The following is a 13915-nucleotide window of genomic DNA, read 5'->3' as shown; positions in this document are numbered from 1 at the left end:
CGGCCCGTGGGCTTCCTGGGCTGCTTCTGGGGTGGAGGAAGGGCTGCAGGGGCCTCCTGAGGCAGTCTCCTTCCCTCAGGCTCGGAGCCCGGGGCCCGCCCTCTTCCCCTCTGCAGAATGCTGGCTTACCGTGCACTTTACAGAGCTGTGTGGTCCCTGCTGAGCGCAGGGGAGGGTACCTTGCTCCCTCTGGGCCTCAGGTTCCCCTCTCCCTCTCCCCTGCCGCTAACGAGCTCTGTGCAGGGCTTGGCGCAGTGCCCGTTCCCTCCTCCCTCACCCTGGCTGCACATGGCCTGGCAGCCTGGCACTGCGCTGGCCTCCTGCCCCTCTGCCTCCTGGAAGCTGCCCCTGCCTGGGCCCTGGGGGTCACAGGGTGGCTGTGCTGGCACCTCCGTCACCTCTGGGAAGGTGGAGGGCTGAGGCCCGGCCCTGCCCCGCTGCCCACAGCCTCCCACGCTTGCTTTGGAGTCTCAGAAACAGCCACGTCCCCACACACCTGCTGCGTCTTCTGACTGTGGAAATAACTCCTCTCAAATGCAAGGCCAGGCAACAAAAGGAAGTTTGGGTCTTTCTAGAAAGCCAGGGAAATAACAGCATGGCAAACACCAAACAAAACAAAAACCAAGAGGGGTGCCACCCACCGGCCTGCCCGTGCCACCATTGCGGGTCAGTCGCCACACGACGTAGCCAGTGTGCCAGGGGACCCGTCAGCTGGGAAGCCTGTCTTGTTGCCTTGTTTCAGACAGGCTTCTTCTCTTCCCCTCCAAAACAGAGTCGTTCTCAAATTGGGGTGTGCTTGGCAGTTGGGGTCCACTTAATTTAATTGGCAAGGGTTTACTTTCCCTGGGGGATGTGTTGCTCACACAGCAACGGCGCTCGCTGTCATCTCAGCCCCCGGGATGGGGAGTTCCAGGCTAGCGCGGGCTGCCTTGGGGGACCCTGTGCAAAAGACCCCGAAAAACACAGACTGGAGGCAGGGCTTCTGGGAGGAGGCTCTGCAGGTCCTGGTGAGCGGCAGAGGCTAGGCCAGTCCACCCAGGGCTCTGGGGGAGGCGGAGGCCTGGGCTCCAGTGGAGGCGGAGGCCTGGTCCACCCAGGGCTCCGAGGGAAGTGGAGGCGGAGGCCCGGTCCAGGGCTCCGAGGGAGGGGGAGGCCTGGGCTCCAGTGGAGGCGGAGGCCCGGTCCAGGGCTCCGAGGGAGGGGGAGGCCAGGCCTGGTCCACCCAGGGCTCCGAGGGAGGGGGAGGCCCGGTCCAGGGCTCCAAGGGAGGGGGAGGCCCGGTCCAGGGCTCTGAGGAAGGTGAAGGCCTGGGCTCCAGTGGAGGCGGAGGCCCAGTCCAGGGCTCCGAGGGAGGGGGAGGCCCAGTAGGGCTGTAGGGAGCCGGACTGGGTGTGTCGACCCATCGCACCGCGGTGTTTGTGAGCTGGGCATGCGAGGCTGCGCTGGCGGCGGAGTGCTGGCCTCTGCTCCCTGGTGTGCAGGGTGTGTCCCTCGCTAGCCGGCGGCTCCTGAGCTGACAACCCCGGTCGTGCCGTCTTCCCCCTCCCTGTGCAAGCAGCCGGGCGCGCACGGGCCGCGTGGGCTCCTTGGCCCTTTCTGGCGGACCGTGGCCGGCCGGCGCGCCGTGTTTTCTGCTCGCGTTGCTCTTTATGAAGTTCGCCGTCCACGCTCACCTGCCGTGTATGTCTGGCGCCTGCGCAGCTGTGGGCAGGGGTGGCGGCAGTGCCCGCTGGGTCCCCGTGCGCCGGCGGCTGGCAGGTGTGGGCGCTGGGGGGGCAGGGGACTTCAGGCAGGCCCCACCCACACGTGTAGCTGGAAGGTGGGCCCGCGAGGCTGCGTGGGAAGCGCGCAGAGCACCTGGGTGGAGCCTGGCGGCCCTTTCCCGCACCGGGGCGTCCGGCAGTGCCCATGGGCTGGGCTGGGGAGACGTGGGCAGGAGGTGCCTGCTGGTCTCGGGGTGGCGAGCAGGCTGCAGTTGCACTTGCCTTTGCCCACCCCTCCTCTGCCCCGCAGGACGTGGGGCTGCTGGAGTACCAGCACCACCCCCGGGACTACACCTCGCACCTGTCGCCCGGCTCCGTCATCCCGTCGCAGAGGAGGCGGCCCTCACTGCTGTCCGAGTTCCAGCCAGGGAATGAGCGGTGAGGAGAGGCGCGGGCGGGGGCGGAGCCGCAGGAGTGGAGGACGCAGGCTGAGTGGTCCTGCAACGTCTGGGGGGGGCCCTTGGGTGGCCCACAGGGGCACAGGGCGGATGGGAAGGGGCTGGGTGCCCGAGGCCCAGGCAGACCCCGGCACACACAGAGGCCCTGTGACTGGCAGGGGTCCGATCACCCCGGGCTGGCGGTGAGGCCAGTGGAGGGGGGCTTGGCTTCTGTTCTGGGTGTGTTGAGAAGCATCGAGAGCAGCCCAGACCCTGCTTGACTGGTGGAGGCCGGGGCCTAAGCCTTGCTGTGTGTGCTTGGGCCAGGCCACGCCCTCTGTGGGAGAATGGAGGGGGTAAGTTCAAGAGGCCAGCAGAGGTCAGCTGCACACCCCCATCACGGAGCCGCCGGGCCGGGTGCCTTGGCCTGTGTTCTGTGCTCGGCCGGCGCTGTCTGCCCTGGGTGGGGGCGAGGGAGCAGTAGTTTGTGCATCTCTGGGAGATCTTGGTGGATCCTGGTGAGGTGTGGGGTACGGGTGAGTGGGCTGCCCGCGGGGTCGGGTGGGCAGCGGGTCCCTGCGCCGTGCTGAACGGTGGGGCGCAGGGGCCTGGGAGGGCGCTCCGCCCGAGCCCCTCCCTGCGGGCGCCCGGCACCCGCGTCACAGGCATCCGTGCCTCCCGCAGGGCCCAGGAGCTGCACCTGCAGCAGTCGCACTCCTACCTGCCCGAGCTGGGCAAGGCAGAGACAGAGTTCATGGAGAGCAAGCGGCCGCGCCTGGAGCTGCTGCCCGACCCCCTGCTGCGGCCCGCGCCCCTGCTGGCCACTGGCCAGCCCGGCGGCTCGGAGGACCTCGCCAAGGTAAGGCTGGCCCTGGCTGACCCGAGGGCAGCGCAGGGCCCAGGCACGGGCCCCTTGCGGTTGGCTAAAGAGGCAAGGGGGGCAGACGGGGGCCAGCAGGGGGCTGGCCGGTTCAGGGTTGGCTCCTGCGCTCCACGTCCATAGTTGGCCAGGCCTGGGTCGCACAGGGACTCGGGGTCCCCCGCCCCATCAGCAAATCCCACGCGTCCCAGGATGAGCCTCCCTCAGACCCTCGCAGCCGGCCCAGCCTGGCTGTGCGGGGAGCCGGGGCGCAGACGCGCCTCTCCTGCCCGCGCTCTGCCCGCGTGAGGTGCCTCGCCGCGGCGGCTCTGCTCAGCTTGTCCCCACCGCCGTCTCGTCCCTCTCGACACTTTGTGGCTCTGTGTCTCTGTCTCCTGCCTCTGTCTCTATCAACTCATCTTTCCTTTCTTCCTATGTCTGGGTCTGACTGTCCTCTCCCTGGGCCGGGCAGGGGTGGATCCGGTGGGCGGTGGGGCCGGTGGGCTGCAGGTGGTAATTGCTCCATGCTGTCAGAGGTTGGGGAGCGACATGGCGTGGGCTGGGCCTGGGTGTGCGGGCGCAGGTGGATTTTGCGTCTGCTGTGTGTGGATTTCAGCCAGAAGCGGAGCCAGGAGTCAGGCAAAGGCCCCGCTCCCGCTGCGCCCATTTTTCCTATGAAAACACTCCTTTTTGTGGCTGTCCTGCCTGGGACTTCAGGCTGGGCGGGAGACGGCTCCCTGGGGATCCAGCGAACTTTCTTCAGGACCTGGGAACTGCCAGGGGAAGCGCTCTGGGTGTCCCACTGGCAGAGCAGACGGGCAGCCTGACTCAGGCGTGGAGCCGGCTCCCAGCACAGACCCAAGGCCAGGGTTTGCTGATGGTCGAGCCGTGGCTCCAGGGTCCAGGGCGGCAGTCTCAGCCTCCATGCTCTGTCTGTCCTGGCCTGCCACCGAGGCCCAGAGCTGGGAGAACCCCAGAGGCGTCCCTAGCCCCCCAGTCTTTGATTTTTTCTTTTTGGTCGGTCATGGGGTTTGAACTCAGGGCCTGGGTGCTTGAGCTCTTCAGCTCAAGGCAAGTGCTCTACCACTTGAGCTGCAGCCCCACTTCCCGTTTTCTGGTGGTTCATTGGAGATCAGAGTCTCCTGGACTTTCCTGCCCTGGCTGGCTTTGAACCTCGATCTTCAGATCTCATCCCCCTGCGTAGCTAGGATGACAGGCGTGAGCCACTGCCGCCGGACTCCTGGTCTTTGATTTTGCGCGCTATGCAGATTGCCTTGAACGTGTGCTCGCAGGGTGGCCGGGGATGTGGTTTGGTGATGGCTATTTGGTGGTGGTTTGGTGGCAGGCGCTGTGAACAGAGCTGAGCAGTCTGTGGCCCGGTGGCTTTAGCTGTCAGGGCCGGGTCCTGTCAGTGCACGGCCTGTGGCCGTGTGGCAAGAAAAACTATATTGGCCCTCACCCGGGAAGGCCGTGGGAGCCAAGGGAGAGCTGTGGCCAGGCACGTTCATGCTTGTGGTCCCCGCGCCGCCCTCTGGGGGTGTGGGGTAGGGACTCGGTGTTTGAGGAGCCGTGGGGCGGCCGGTCCCCGCGGCGGGCAGCGCCGCGAGGGTCTGGGGAGGACAGGGTGCCCCCGGGGGCGGCCTTGCGGGCAGAGGGGGGATGGTGAGGTGGCGGGGCACCGCAGCCCGGCTGTGGCTGTGTCCTGGGGGTGGCCGTGTGAGGCGGCAGGCGGTGCCCGCGCCCTCAGGCACCCCAGGCCTGGGCCTGAGCGCAGCGGGGAGGGCAGCTTCTCCAGCACACGTCCCGGGAGGACTGTCCGCTCCAGGCTGCTGGGCGCCTGCCAGCTCCCCGAAATCACCACGCCGGCCAAGACCCCGGGGCATCCACGGCGCTCCTGCTGCATGGGCAGGAAGCCTCGGGCTGGGGGCGGAGTACTGAGCGGGCTGGGATTAGAACCCAGGGCTGCGCGGGTGAGGACTGGGCTGCTTTTCCATGAGCATCCTCCACAGCCCTGGCGCCTACCCCGCCCTGTTGGGTAAACTGAGGAGGCTGCCAAGCCCAGTGAGGGGCCTGTGCTTGTGAAGCTTTCTCCTGGAAAATCGCCAGTAAGTAAAGAGCTAAGGTGCCTCCCCCAGGTGCTGCATCCGTTCCCAGGGGCTCCCCAAAGTCCCTAGGTCCTGGAGATTTCTAACAGCCCTTGAGGGGACCCTGTGGGTCCCTGGGGTCCGGGAGGTCGAGCCTCGTGCGTTTCCTGCAGAGCCCGTGTGTGAGTGTTCTTCGGGGCTGGGCTGGCGTCCCGGAGCTGTTCTCAGACTCTGGCCCCCAGTTCTTCGGTGCTGGACACCAGGGCTCACCGTGGCCTTCTCTCCACCCCAGGACCGCGGCCTGGCCGGCAAGTTGGAGCCTGTGTCCCCGCCTAGCCCCCCGCACACTGACCCTGACCTGGAGCCAGCGCCCCCCAGGCTGTCCAAGGAGGAACTGATTCAGAGCATGGACCGTGTGGACCGGGAGATCACCATGGTGGAGCAGCAGATCTCCAAGCTGAGGAAGAAGCAGGTGCGGTGCAGGCGGGCCGTGCGCACACGTGTGCATGCGCGTGATGCGGGGGGGGGGGGGGTCGCGAGTGTGTGCTGGCTGGAGGCGGGGTCTGGGTCAGGATGAGGTTCTGGAGGACAGGATAGGCGGTCATCGGGTCAAGAAAGGAGCATGGGACTGGGAAGGTGGCTTGCCTTGCATGCATGAGGCCCTGGGTTCGATTCCTCAGCACCACATAAGCAGAAAAAGCTGGAAGTGGCTTAAGTGGTAGAGCGCTAGCCTTGGGCTGAAGAGCTGAGGGACAGCACGCAGGCCAGTTCAGGCCCCATGACCGACCACAACAAGAAGAAAAGAAATGTGCACAAAGCCAGTGCTGGTGGCTCACGCCTACTGTAATCCTAGCCACACAGGAGGCTGAGACCCGTGGATTGGGGTTCCAAGCGGAAGGAAAAAAAATTGACTCCCCAAAAGTCGGAAGTGTAGTTGTGGCTCAAGTGGTAGAGTACCAGTCTTGATCAAAAAAGCTCAGGGACTGGACATCAGCTTTATAATAACTATAAAAAATCAGAGAAAAGAAAACTTAGCAAAAGTACCCAGGTCTTGAGTTCAAACCCCAAGACTGGCACACGGGCGCCCGTGCACGCGTGCATGCACGCACAGACACACGTGCACACGAGCACACACAAATGAGGTCCTCCTCCACCTCACAGGACCATGAGGAGAGGCAGGAGCCCGAGATAAAAAGGCAGCGGTTGCTGATGGCGTGGTTACAGGAGGAGCGTGGGCTGCTGGGTCCCGGCCCAGGGGACGGGGCCTGGGCCCCTCTGCAGCTGGGTCTCCGTGCGGTCTCCGCTCAGGGTTTTCTGTGGGGCCTGGGGCAGGTCCTGTCAGAGGGAGAACCCCCCAGCACCTCCCCCCCCCCCCGGCCTGTCTTCCTTTCTTGGGCTTCATTGCTGAAACCTTTGGGTCGCAGCGAGCAGGCCGCACATGCATCTCACTCGTGAAGCCCTGGCAGGCGGCAGGCCTGGCACAGCCTCCTGTGTAGCCTAGAGCCAGTGTCTTGAGCTCTCTGGTTTGGGCTTTCCTCTTTGGTATAAAGCAGACCGGAGCATGGGGGGAGGGGTCTGTCCAGAGGTGTAGGAGAAGGGGGGGTCCAGGGTGAAGACGCAGGGCAGTTGGCGGGGGTGGTGATGGTGATGATGACAGCGGTGGTCAGGATGGTGGTGGCGACTCCCGTGCTCCGTTCAGTGCTCTGTGCACCGTTGCTCGCTCCGCCTTTACTAGGCTAGGGGCTTTCATCCCCTTTGTCTCCACACGAGGGAAGCAGGGCGCAGAGAAGCCCAGTAGCGTCAGAGTGGCACAGCCCCTGGGTGGAAAAGCTGGGCTGGGTGGTTGGGGCACCTAATCCCAGCTGCTCGTCCCCAGGTGGGATCTGAACCCCAGAAGGTTGGATCTGGGGTGGCCGGAGGGGCTGGGGCCAGGGTGGGTGCGGAGTCCCCAGCGTGACTCACAGGAAGTGGCGAGCGGCCTGACTTCCTGGGGTGGCGGTGGTGGCCTCACGCTGTGTCCTTCCCTCCCCGCAGCAACAGCTGGAGGAGGAGGCCGCCAAGCCGCCCGAGCCCGAGAGGCCCGTGTCGCCGCCGCCCATCGAGTCCAAGCACCGCAGCCTGGTGCAGATCATCTACGACGAGAACCGGGTACTTCCCCCGCAGGAGCCCGGCCTGGGTGGGCCTGGGGCCGGAGGGGCGTGAGTCCGGGCCCCCGTGCGGAGCTGACAGCCTCAGGTCGTGTTCGGCGGCGGGTCCCTGCTGCCCTAGTGGGGCAGGTGTGGCCGCGGGGCTCTCACCTTGGCTGGGCTTCAGCTTCTGTGCGGTCAGTCACACAGCTGGGGTCGGTGGTCCCGACTCTTCAGCCCTGCAGCCTCCGCTGGCCTTTGGTGAAAGGAGCGGGTCCTGCGGCAGGACGCAGGGTGGGGTCCCTGTGAGGGGCGCCCCAAGGGCTGGACCGAGGCTGCGAGGCAGCGCCAGGTGCACCAGGCCAGGGGGCGGAGCCTTGCTCACCCTCCACGTCCTAGGTAGGGGAAACTGAGGCCAGAGCGGGGCGGTGTCCCGGTGGCAGATGGGGTTCACCTGTGCCCCCCGCTGTGCCCTCAGGATGCCTTCCCTGGCTGGGTGGGCATGGGTGCTGCCCTGGGAGCCGAGGACGGGTCCTGCCAGATAGTACAGGCGGGAGTGGCTATGCCTGTTCCTCCAGAAGCAGCAGTGGAGTGCGGGAGGCCTGGGCACTGGGTGCCCAGGTCACACTGCCTCAGGAGAGGCCTCTGCCGGGCTGTTCTGGGTTCAGATCCTGTCTCGGCCACTACCTGGCTCTGACCCACGGCACTGCTGACCTCCTGTGCCTGTGCTCCTTGATGCGATGCCAGGGGTGGCGTGTGCCGTGTCTGGGCCGACCAGCTCACCCACTGGTGCGCGGTCACCACCCTGCCCTGGGCTCCCGTCCATGTTCCTCTCATTCCACTGGGATTTCTTCTACCCCAGGCTCAGAGAAGGCAGGGAACCTGCCTGAGATTGCACAGCAAGTGAGCCAAGTGGTCTGGGCAGGAGGGGTAGCATCTCTCTCCCCCCTCCACCAATTTTGGGTGGGAGAACAGGTGCAGATGCCCCCAGCTGCCCCAGCCCAGCCCGCCCTGGGTCTGAGGCTGTCCCTGAGGGCCACGGAAGTCTTCAGCTCCTTGTCCCGGGAGCCCTCCCACACCTGCCCGGCCTGGCATCTCCGCTCCTTCCTGTCTGGCTTTCTGGGTGGCGGCTCCTTGGGGGCGGGGCGTAGGTGCTCAGGGAGTGCTGCTGAGTGGCCAGGCCCCCCTGCGGCGCCTTTGTCTTTGGAGGGGTGGGGCTGGGGTCCTCGGGCTGAGGTCGAGCCAGGGCTTGCTTCCTTGGTGGGGGCAGTTTGGGCTGGGGGATTAAATTCTAATCCTCCTTCCTTCTCCGGGAGGTGGAGGCAAGGTTGGTCTGTGAAAGCTGAGAAAGCTGAGCGGGATGGGCAGCCTCCCGCGGGGCAGAGCGCCTGCCGAGCTGGCTGGGCCCGCTGCTGGCTGTGGGCGTGGGCTCATTCCCATTCGCGGCAGGTCTCAGCTCTGCGGCGGTGCGGGCAGCGGCAGGTGTGCGCAGATGGCGGTGTGGGGGGAGCAGGTGGGCAGGACGGGGCTGCCAGAGCAGCAGGCTGGGGGAGGAGGGGTCGCAGGAGCAGGTGTGGGCCTGGCGTGTGCTGTCTTGCCGGGTGGGGACGGCCGTGTAGGGCCGAGTCCCGGTTTGGGGCTTTCCAAGCAGTGGTTCATCCCTCCCCTTCCCCTTCCCCTCCCCCCCGCCTCCCACAGCCCTGGCACAGGCAGTGTGCTGTGGGTCCCTGCTGCGACTCCCAGGCTGGGACCCCTCCCCTGTGGCAGCGACCCGGGGCCCTCTGGTGAGGCACAGGAGCTGGGCTGCGGGGCCGCCCATTGAGACGCTGTGGCCTCTGCCAGAGGAGCAGAGGAGAGCGGCGTGTGTTGGCCTGCTTGTGCAGGTGTGTGCGTGCTCACGGTGTGTGTTGGCCTGCTTGTGCAGGTGTGTGTGCGTGCTCACGGCGTGTGTTGTGCAGGTGTGTGCGTGCTCACGGCGTGTGTTGGCCTGCTTGTGCAGGTGTGTGCGTGCTCACGGTGTGTGTTGGCCTGCTTGTGCAGGTGTGTGTGCGTGCTCACGGTGTGTGTTGGCCTGCTTGTGCAGGTGTGTGCGTGCTCACGGTGTGTGTTGGCCTGCTTGTGCAGGTGTGTGCGTGCTCACTGTGTGTGTTGGCCTGCTTGTGCAGGTGTGTGCGCGTGCTCACGGGTTGGCTGTGCCCACACAGCTCTTGGACGGTGTATGTGGCTGTGTTTCGGCATGATGGTGGGGGATGTCGGTGATTGTGTTACGTGCGTGTGCACATTTACGTGTGCGCGTGTCCCGGGTCGTTTGTGAGGCTCACCTCCCCATGCACGGGGCACAGGGGTGCACACGTGAGCCACAGATCGCTCTGCGGTGCCAGCTGGGGTGGTGGGAGAACCAGAGCCAGCAGCCGTGAGGGGAACCCGAGGCTTCGCCAGAGCAGTGTGGGAGGGCCCCTAGCAGCGCCACCTTTGGGCCTCAGTTTCCCCATCTGTAAACCACGTGGGCTTCCTCATTGCACACGCACCCAGTTTGGCTCACGAAGGTCCCGGGATCGTGGGTGACCCGGCACGGCTGGCGTCCCTGTCCCGTGGGCCCTGACCGCTGAGGCTGTGGGTCCAAGTTCAGACCCGGCACACGGCGTGGGGGGCCCGGTGAGGCGGGGTGCAACCTCCGGGCTCTGAGTCTCACACGGTTGGCTGTGAGCTGGGGGTCACTGGGGAGCAGCAGACTGGTGCGGCCTGACCGCCGAGCCCACGCCAAACACCGCATGGTCCCACATGGGAGAGGGTGTGTGCTGACCGTGCTGCTGCGACTCAGGCTTCAGACTGGGCGGCCCAGCTACAGGGTCCTGATCCCGGGTCCTCCCCCCACGCCTCAGGGAGGCCCCGCCCCTCCCCCAGCCGCGTGGTGCCACTTTGGTGTCCCAGGCCTGGCAGGAGCCAGGCAGACGCCTAGGCTGTTGAATTAGCATGTGCCCACTTCCCTCACCAGCCCCGGGTTGTGGCGGCGGGGGCGGGGAGTCTGGCACTCTGCAAATAGTCACTGATGGTGAGACACAGCCATCCTAGAAAGGGCATGGCGGGCTCCTCGTCAGAAGTCTGCACGGCAGGTAGAGAAGCGGGTTCAGCTGCAGTCCAGGGCAGAAGCAGGCCTTTGCTGTGCGGTTTTCGTGAGTGCTGGGCGGTGTGAGTGGTGGCGGGCCCGTGGCTTGGGGGCCCGGCAGTCTCAGGGCCGCGTTGCCTCTCAGGTGAGGGGCTTCCAGCCAGTGCGACTCGCAGGTTTCTGTGTGTGGTGTTTCCAGTATGATTTGATCTTATTTACAAATGTAATTGCTTATTGTCAGAAATAAACAACCAAAGTCTTATCGGTGAAATGCCCTAATAGCTACAGCCATATGGTAGTGATTCCGGGTCATTTTAAGTCTGGTCGGAATTCAGTCTCTCCTACAAAATAAAACAATATACTTTGGGAAAATAAAAAAGGGGGGCATGGCGGCCGGAGCCCTCGCCGCTGCGGCCTCCCGGCCTGGCAGAGGCAGCTGGCGCGGCGCAGTGCCCTGCGGCTGGGTGGGGGGCTGCGGGGGCCCTGGGGCCCGGGCAGGGGGAGGCGCGGAGCGGCCTGGGGCCGTGTCCTGCCCGCCGCCACTTCTAACCTCTCACTTCTCCTCCCTCTCCTCCGCTGGCCACGCTGCAGAAGAAGGCCGAGGCTGCCCATCGGATCCTGGAAGGCCTGGGGCCCCAGGTGGAGCTGGTGAGCGGAGCCGGCGCGGTGGGGACTGGGGGGGCCGGGTGGGGGCAGGGAGGAGGAAGTTGCGTGCTGCCCGCAGGCCTGGGCAGCAGCTTTGAGGGAGAGCAGGAAACACAGCGTCCTGATAAGATAAGAGGACTGCAGATAGCGGGGTGGCCCTGGCGGCGGGTACCGCGGGGCCGGCACCGGGCTGCAGATCCGGAGCCTTGTCCCCTTTTCCTGCCCATGCTCTTGGCCAGCCATCCAGGTTCTGCTCCTAGGGCTGCACTTCGTGGTCGTGTGATGCCGAGCAGGTCTCTCGGCTTCTCTGTGCTTCATTATGAGACGGGAGTTGGAGCACGTGTCCCGCTGGGTCGCAGGGTGCACTGAGCATGGTGGCTGTGGCGGGCGGTGTGGGCCGTGGCACTTGTTTCTGTCACGCAGGGGTACAGAGGGTTCCGCGGGGGCGGCCGGCACCAGAGCCCCCAGACAGCTGTGAGGGTTCCCAGAGCGGAGGACAGGTGTGCGGGCAGCCAGGGTGGACAGGCGGACAGCGTCCCCACGCCCATTGTCGGGGTGGGGCGGGGGTGGCGTGCCTTCAGTATGAGCCACGGCCTGGACCTCCGCCTGGCTGCACCCCGCGGGGCCTGACAGGAGCCCGCAGCCATCTGCGCGGGGCTCTGGGCTCAGAGCGGGCCCGTGGCTGGTCCCGCAGCTGGTCCCCCGGCCGGTCCCGTGGCTGGTCCTGTGGACGAGGCCTTGGGGCAGAGCCGGCACTTTGTCCCTCTTGGTTTTTCAGCACCAGGGCCTCGCGCCCGCCCCGCAGCTCCGCACCCCGAGCCCAGCCTGGCTCGCATCTCTGAACTTGGTTTTGAGACAGGGCCTCATTGCCCTGGCTCTGCCGCCTGGACTCTGACCCCCGCCCACCTCCCCCGCGCTGCCCGGCCTGGCCACCGCTCCTCCTCCACTCCTCCTCTCCTCCTCCCCTCTTCCTCTCCTCTCCTCCTCCGTTCCTCTTCCTCTCCTCCTCTCCTCCTCCCCTCTTCCTCTCCTCTCCTCCTCCTCCGTTCCTCTTCACCTCCTCTCCTCCGTTCCTCTTCCTTTCCTCCTTTCCTCCTCTCCTCCTCTCCTCCTCTCCTCCTCCTCTCCTCCTCTCCTCCTCTCCTCCTCCTCTCCTCCTCTCCTCCTCCTCTCCTCCTCTCCTCCTCTCCTCCTCCTCTCCTCCTCTCCTCCTCCCCTCCTCCTCTCTTCCTCTCCTCCTCCTCTCCTCCTCTCTTCCTCTCCTCCTCTCCTCCTCCTCTCCTCCTCTCCTCCTCTCCCCCTCTCCTCCTCTCCTCCTCCTCTCCTCCTCTCCTCCTCTCCTCCTCTCCTCCTCTCTTCCTCTCTTCCTCTCTTCCTCTCCTCTTCTCCTCCTCTCCTCCTCCTCTCCTCCTCTCTTCCTCTCCTCCTCCTCTCCTCCTCTCCTCCTCTCTTCCTCTCTTCCTCTCTTCCTCTCCTCCTCTCCTCCTCTGCTCTTCTTCCTCTCTTCCTCCGCTCCTTCCCCGCCCCTCCTCCTCTCGGGTGTCAGGGTCTGTGATCTGAGGCCTTGTTTGGCTTTTCCATCTGCTGGTGAGTGTGGTTGTTGGGGGCCGGCGTGAGCGTGCTCTGTGGACGGGTGTCTCCTCCTCCAGGCAGTGGCGGGGACTGGTGTGGACCCCTCTGCTGCCTCCCCACGCTCTGGCCGCCTCCCAGAGTGGTGGCATCGTCTTCCACAGCACCAGTGGTGCCTGGCCTTGGTTTCTCTTTTTTGCCAGGTGGGATACGCCAGAAGCCACTCAGGCTCACGGCCTCTGTGGCCCCTCTGCGTGTGGTCTCGGGCTCACTCGGGCCGCTGGGTCGTGGCTCAGGGTGTGGCAGGGCACACAGGCTTGTCTGGTGAGCCATTGCTTCCAGGCACAGCACAGCAGAGCTGCAGGCTTTTTTGGCAGGGGGGGGGTCCTGGGGTCGTGGGCGGAGGCCCCTGCAGGGCTGTCAGCTCGGTGGGCTGCAGCGGGAGTATAGCGCGACTCCTGTGTGGCGGCACAGAGGGCAGTGTGTTGCTCAGAGCCACACAGTAAAGGCGAGGTGGGCGTGCGAGTTTGTGGCACTGCTTTGGTCTTGGCTGTCCTCGGTGGCTGGAGTCCAGGGCCTCGGTGTGGAGAGGAGTCGGGGCCCCCGTGGCTGGGGACCCCCGGGAGGGAGGGGCTCGCGGCCGAGGGCGGACCGCCAGGCTATGGGACTCTGCCACCCCCTTGGTGCCCTGGGCCCCGCGTGCGCCCTGTGTGTGGTGCCCTGGGCCCCGCGTGCGCCCTGTGTGTGGGGCCCTGGGCCCCGCGTGCGCCCTGTGTGTGGGGCCCTGGGCCCCGCGTGCGCCCTGTGTGTGGGGCCCTGGGCCCCGCGTGCGCCCTGTGTGTGGGGCCCTGGGCCCCGCGTGCGCCCTGTGTGTGGGGCCCTGGGCCCCGCGTGTGCCCTGTGTGTGGGGCCCTGGGCTCCGCGTGTGCCCTGTGTGTGGGGCCCTGGGCCCCGTGTGTGCCCTGTGTGGGGCGGGGGGCGGGGTAGGCTGGGGCCAGCAGGTGCGGCCTCCCCTCCTGCTGCTCCTCGTCTGCTTCCTTCCTGCTCAGAGTGTTATTTTTGAGAGCTTGGTGTCGCCCAAGGGCAGAGGCCCCACTGACCCCGTCTGTTGCCAGCCAAGTCCCCAGGGCACCTGTCTCCGGGGTAACCCCAAAGCTGTCTTGGAGCCATCCCCCCCCCCCCGCCTTCCTGGTCTCCTTGAGCAGAACAGCACCCTCTTTCTGCCGTCTCTGCTCTGCATCCACCTGCTGCACCCCCTCTTTCAGAGAGGCCCAGGTTCGGGTGTCTCAGTCACCCTGCCCTGCCTGCCAGGGGCTTCCTCGCTCTTCTGGGCTTTGCTGAGGAGGCCTTTACTTTAAACCTGCCATGGCCGCCAGGTTGGGTTCA

The 13915-nt window shown here is 66.0% G+C and overlaps 1 protein-coding gene across 3 annotated transcripts in view; it reads left to right on the top strand.

The window, feature by feature from the left end:
* Ncor2 (nuclear receptor corepressor 2) overlaps positions 1-13915 on the top strand; it is a 103928-nt gene that overhangs the window by 32997 nt on the left and 57016 nt on the right. For all 3 annotated transcript variants that reach the window (XM_070024876.1, XM_070024877.1, XM_070024878.1), the window contains 5 exons: positions 2014-2141; positions 2825-2999; positions 5376-5555; positions 7118-7231; positions 10907-10963. In XM_070024876.1, coding sequence (XP_069880977.1) covers positions 2014-2141; positions 2825-2999; positions 5376-5555; positions 7118-7231; positions 10907-10963 — 654 coding nt within the window. The remainder of the gene's footprint in view (positions 1-2013; positions 2142-2824; positions 3000-5375; positions 5556-7117; positions 7232-10906; positions 10964-13915) is intronic.

This window comes from Dipodomys merriami, unplaced genomic scaffold (genome assembly GCF_024711535.1).
Source record: "Dipodomys merriami isolate MVZ:Mamm:240054 unplaced genomic scaffold, mDipMer1.0.p SCAF_163, whole genome shotgun sequence".
NCBI classification, from domain to species: Eukaryota; Metazoa; Chordata; class Mammalia; order Rodentia; family Heteromyidae; genus Dipodomys; species Dipodomys merriami.
Note: the sequence above shows the minus strand (reverse complement) of the source record. Positions and strands in the feature narration are given on the sequence as shown.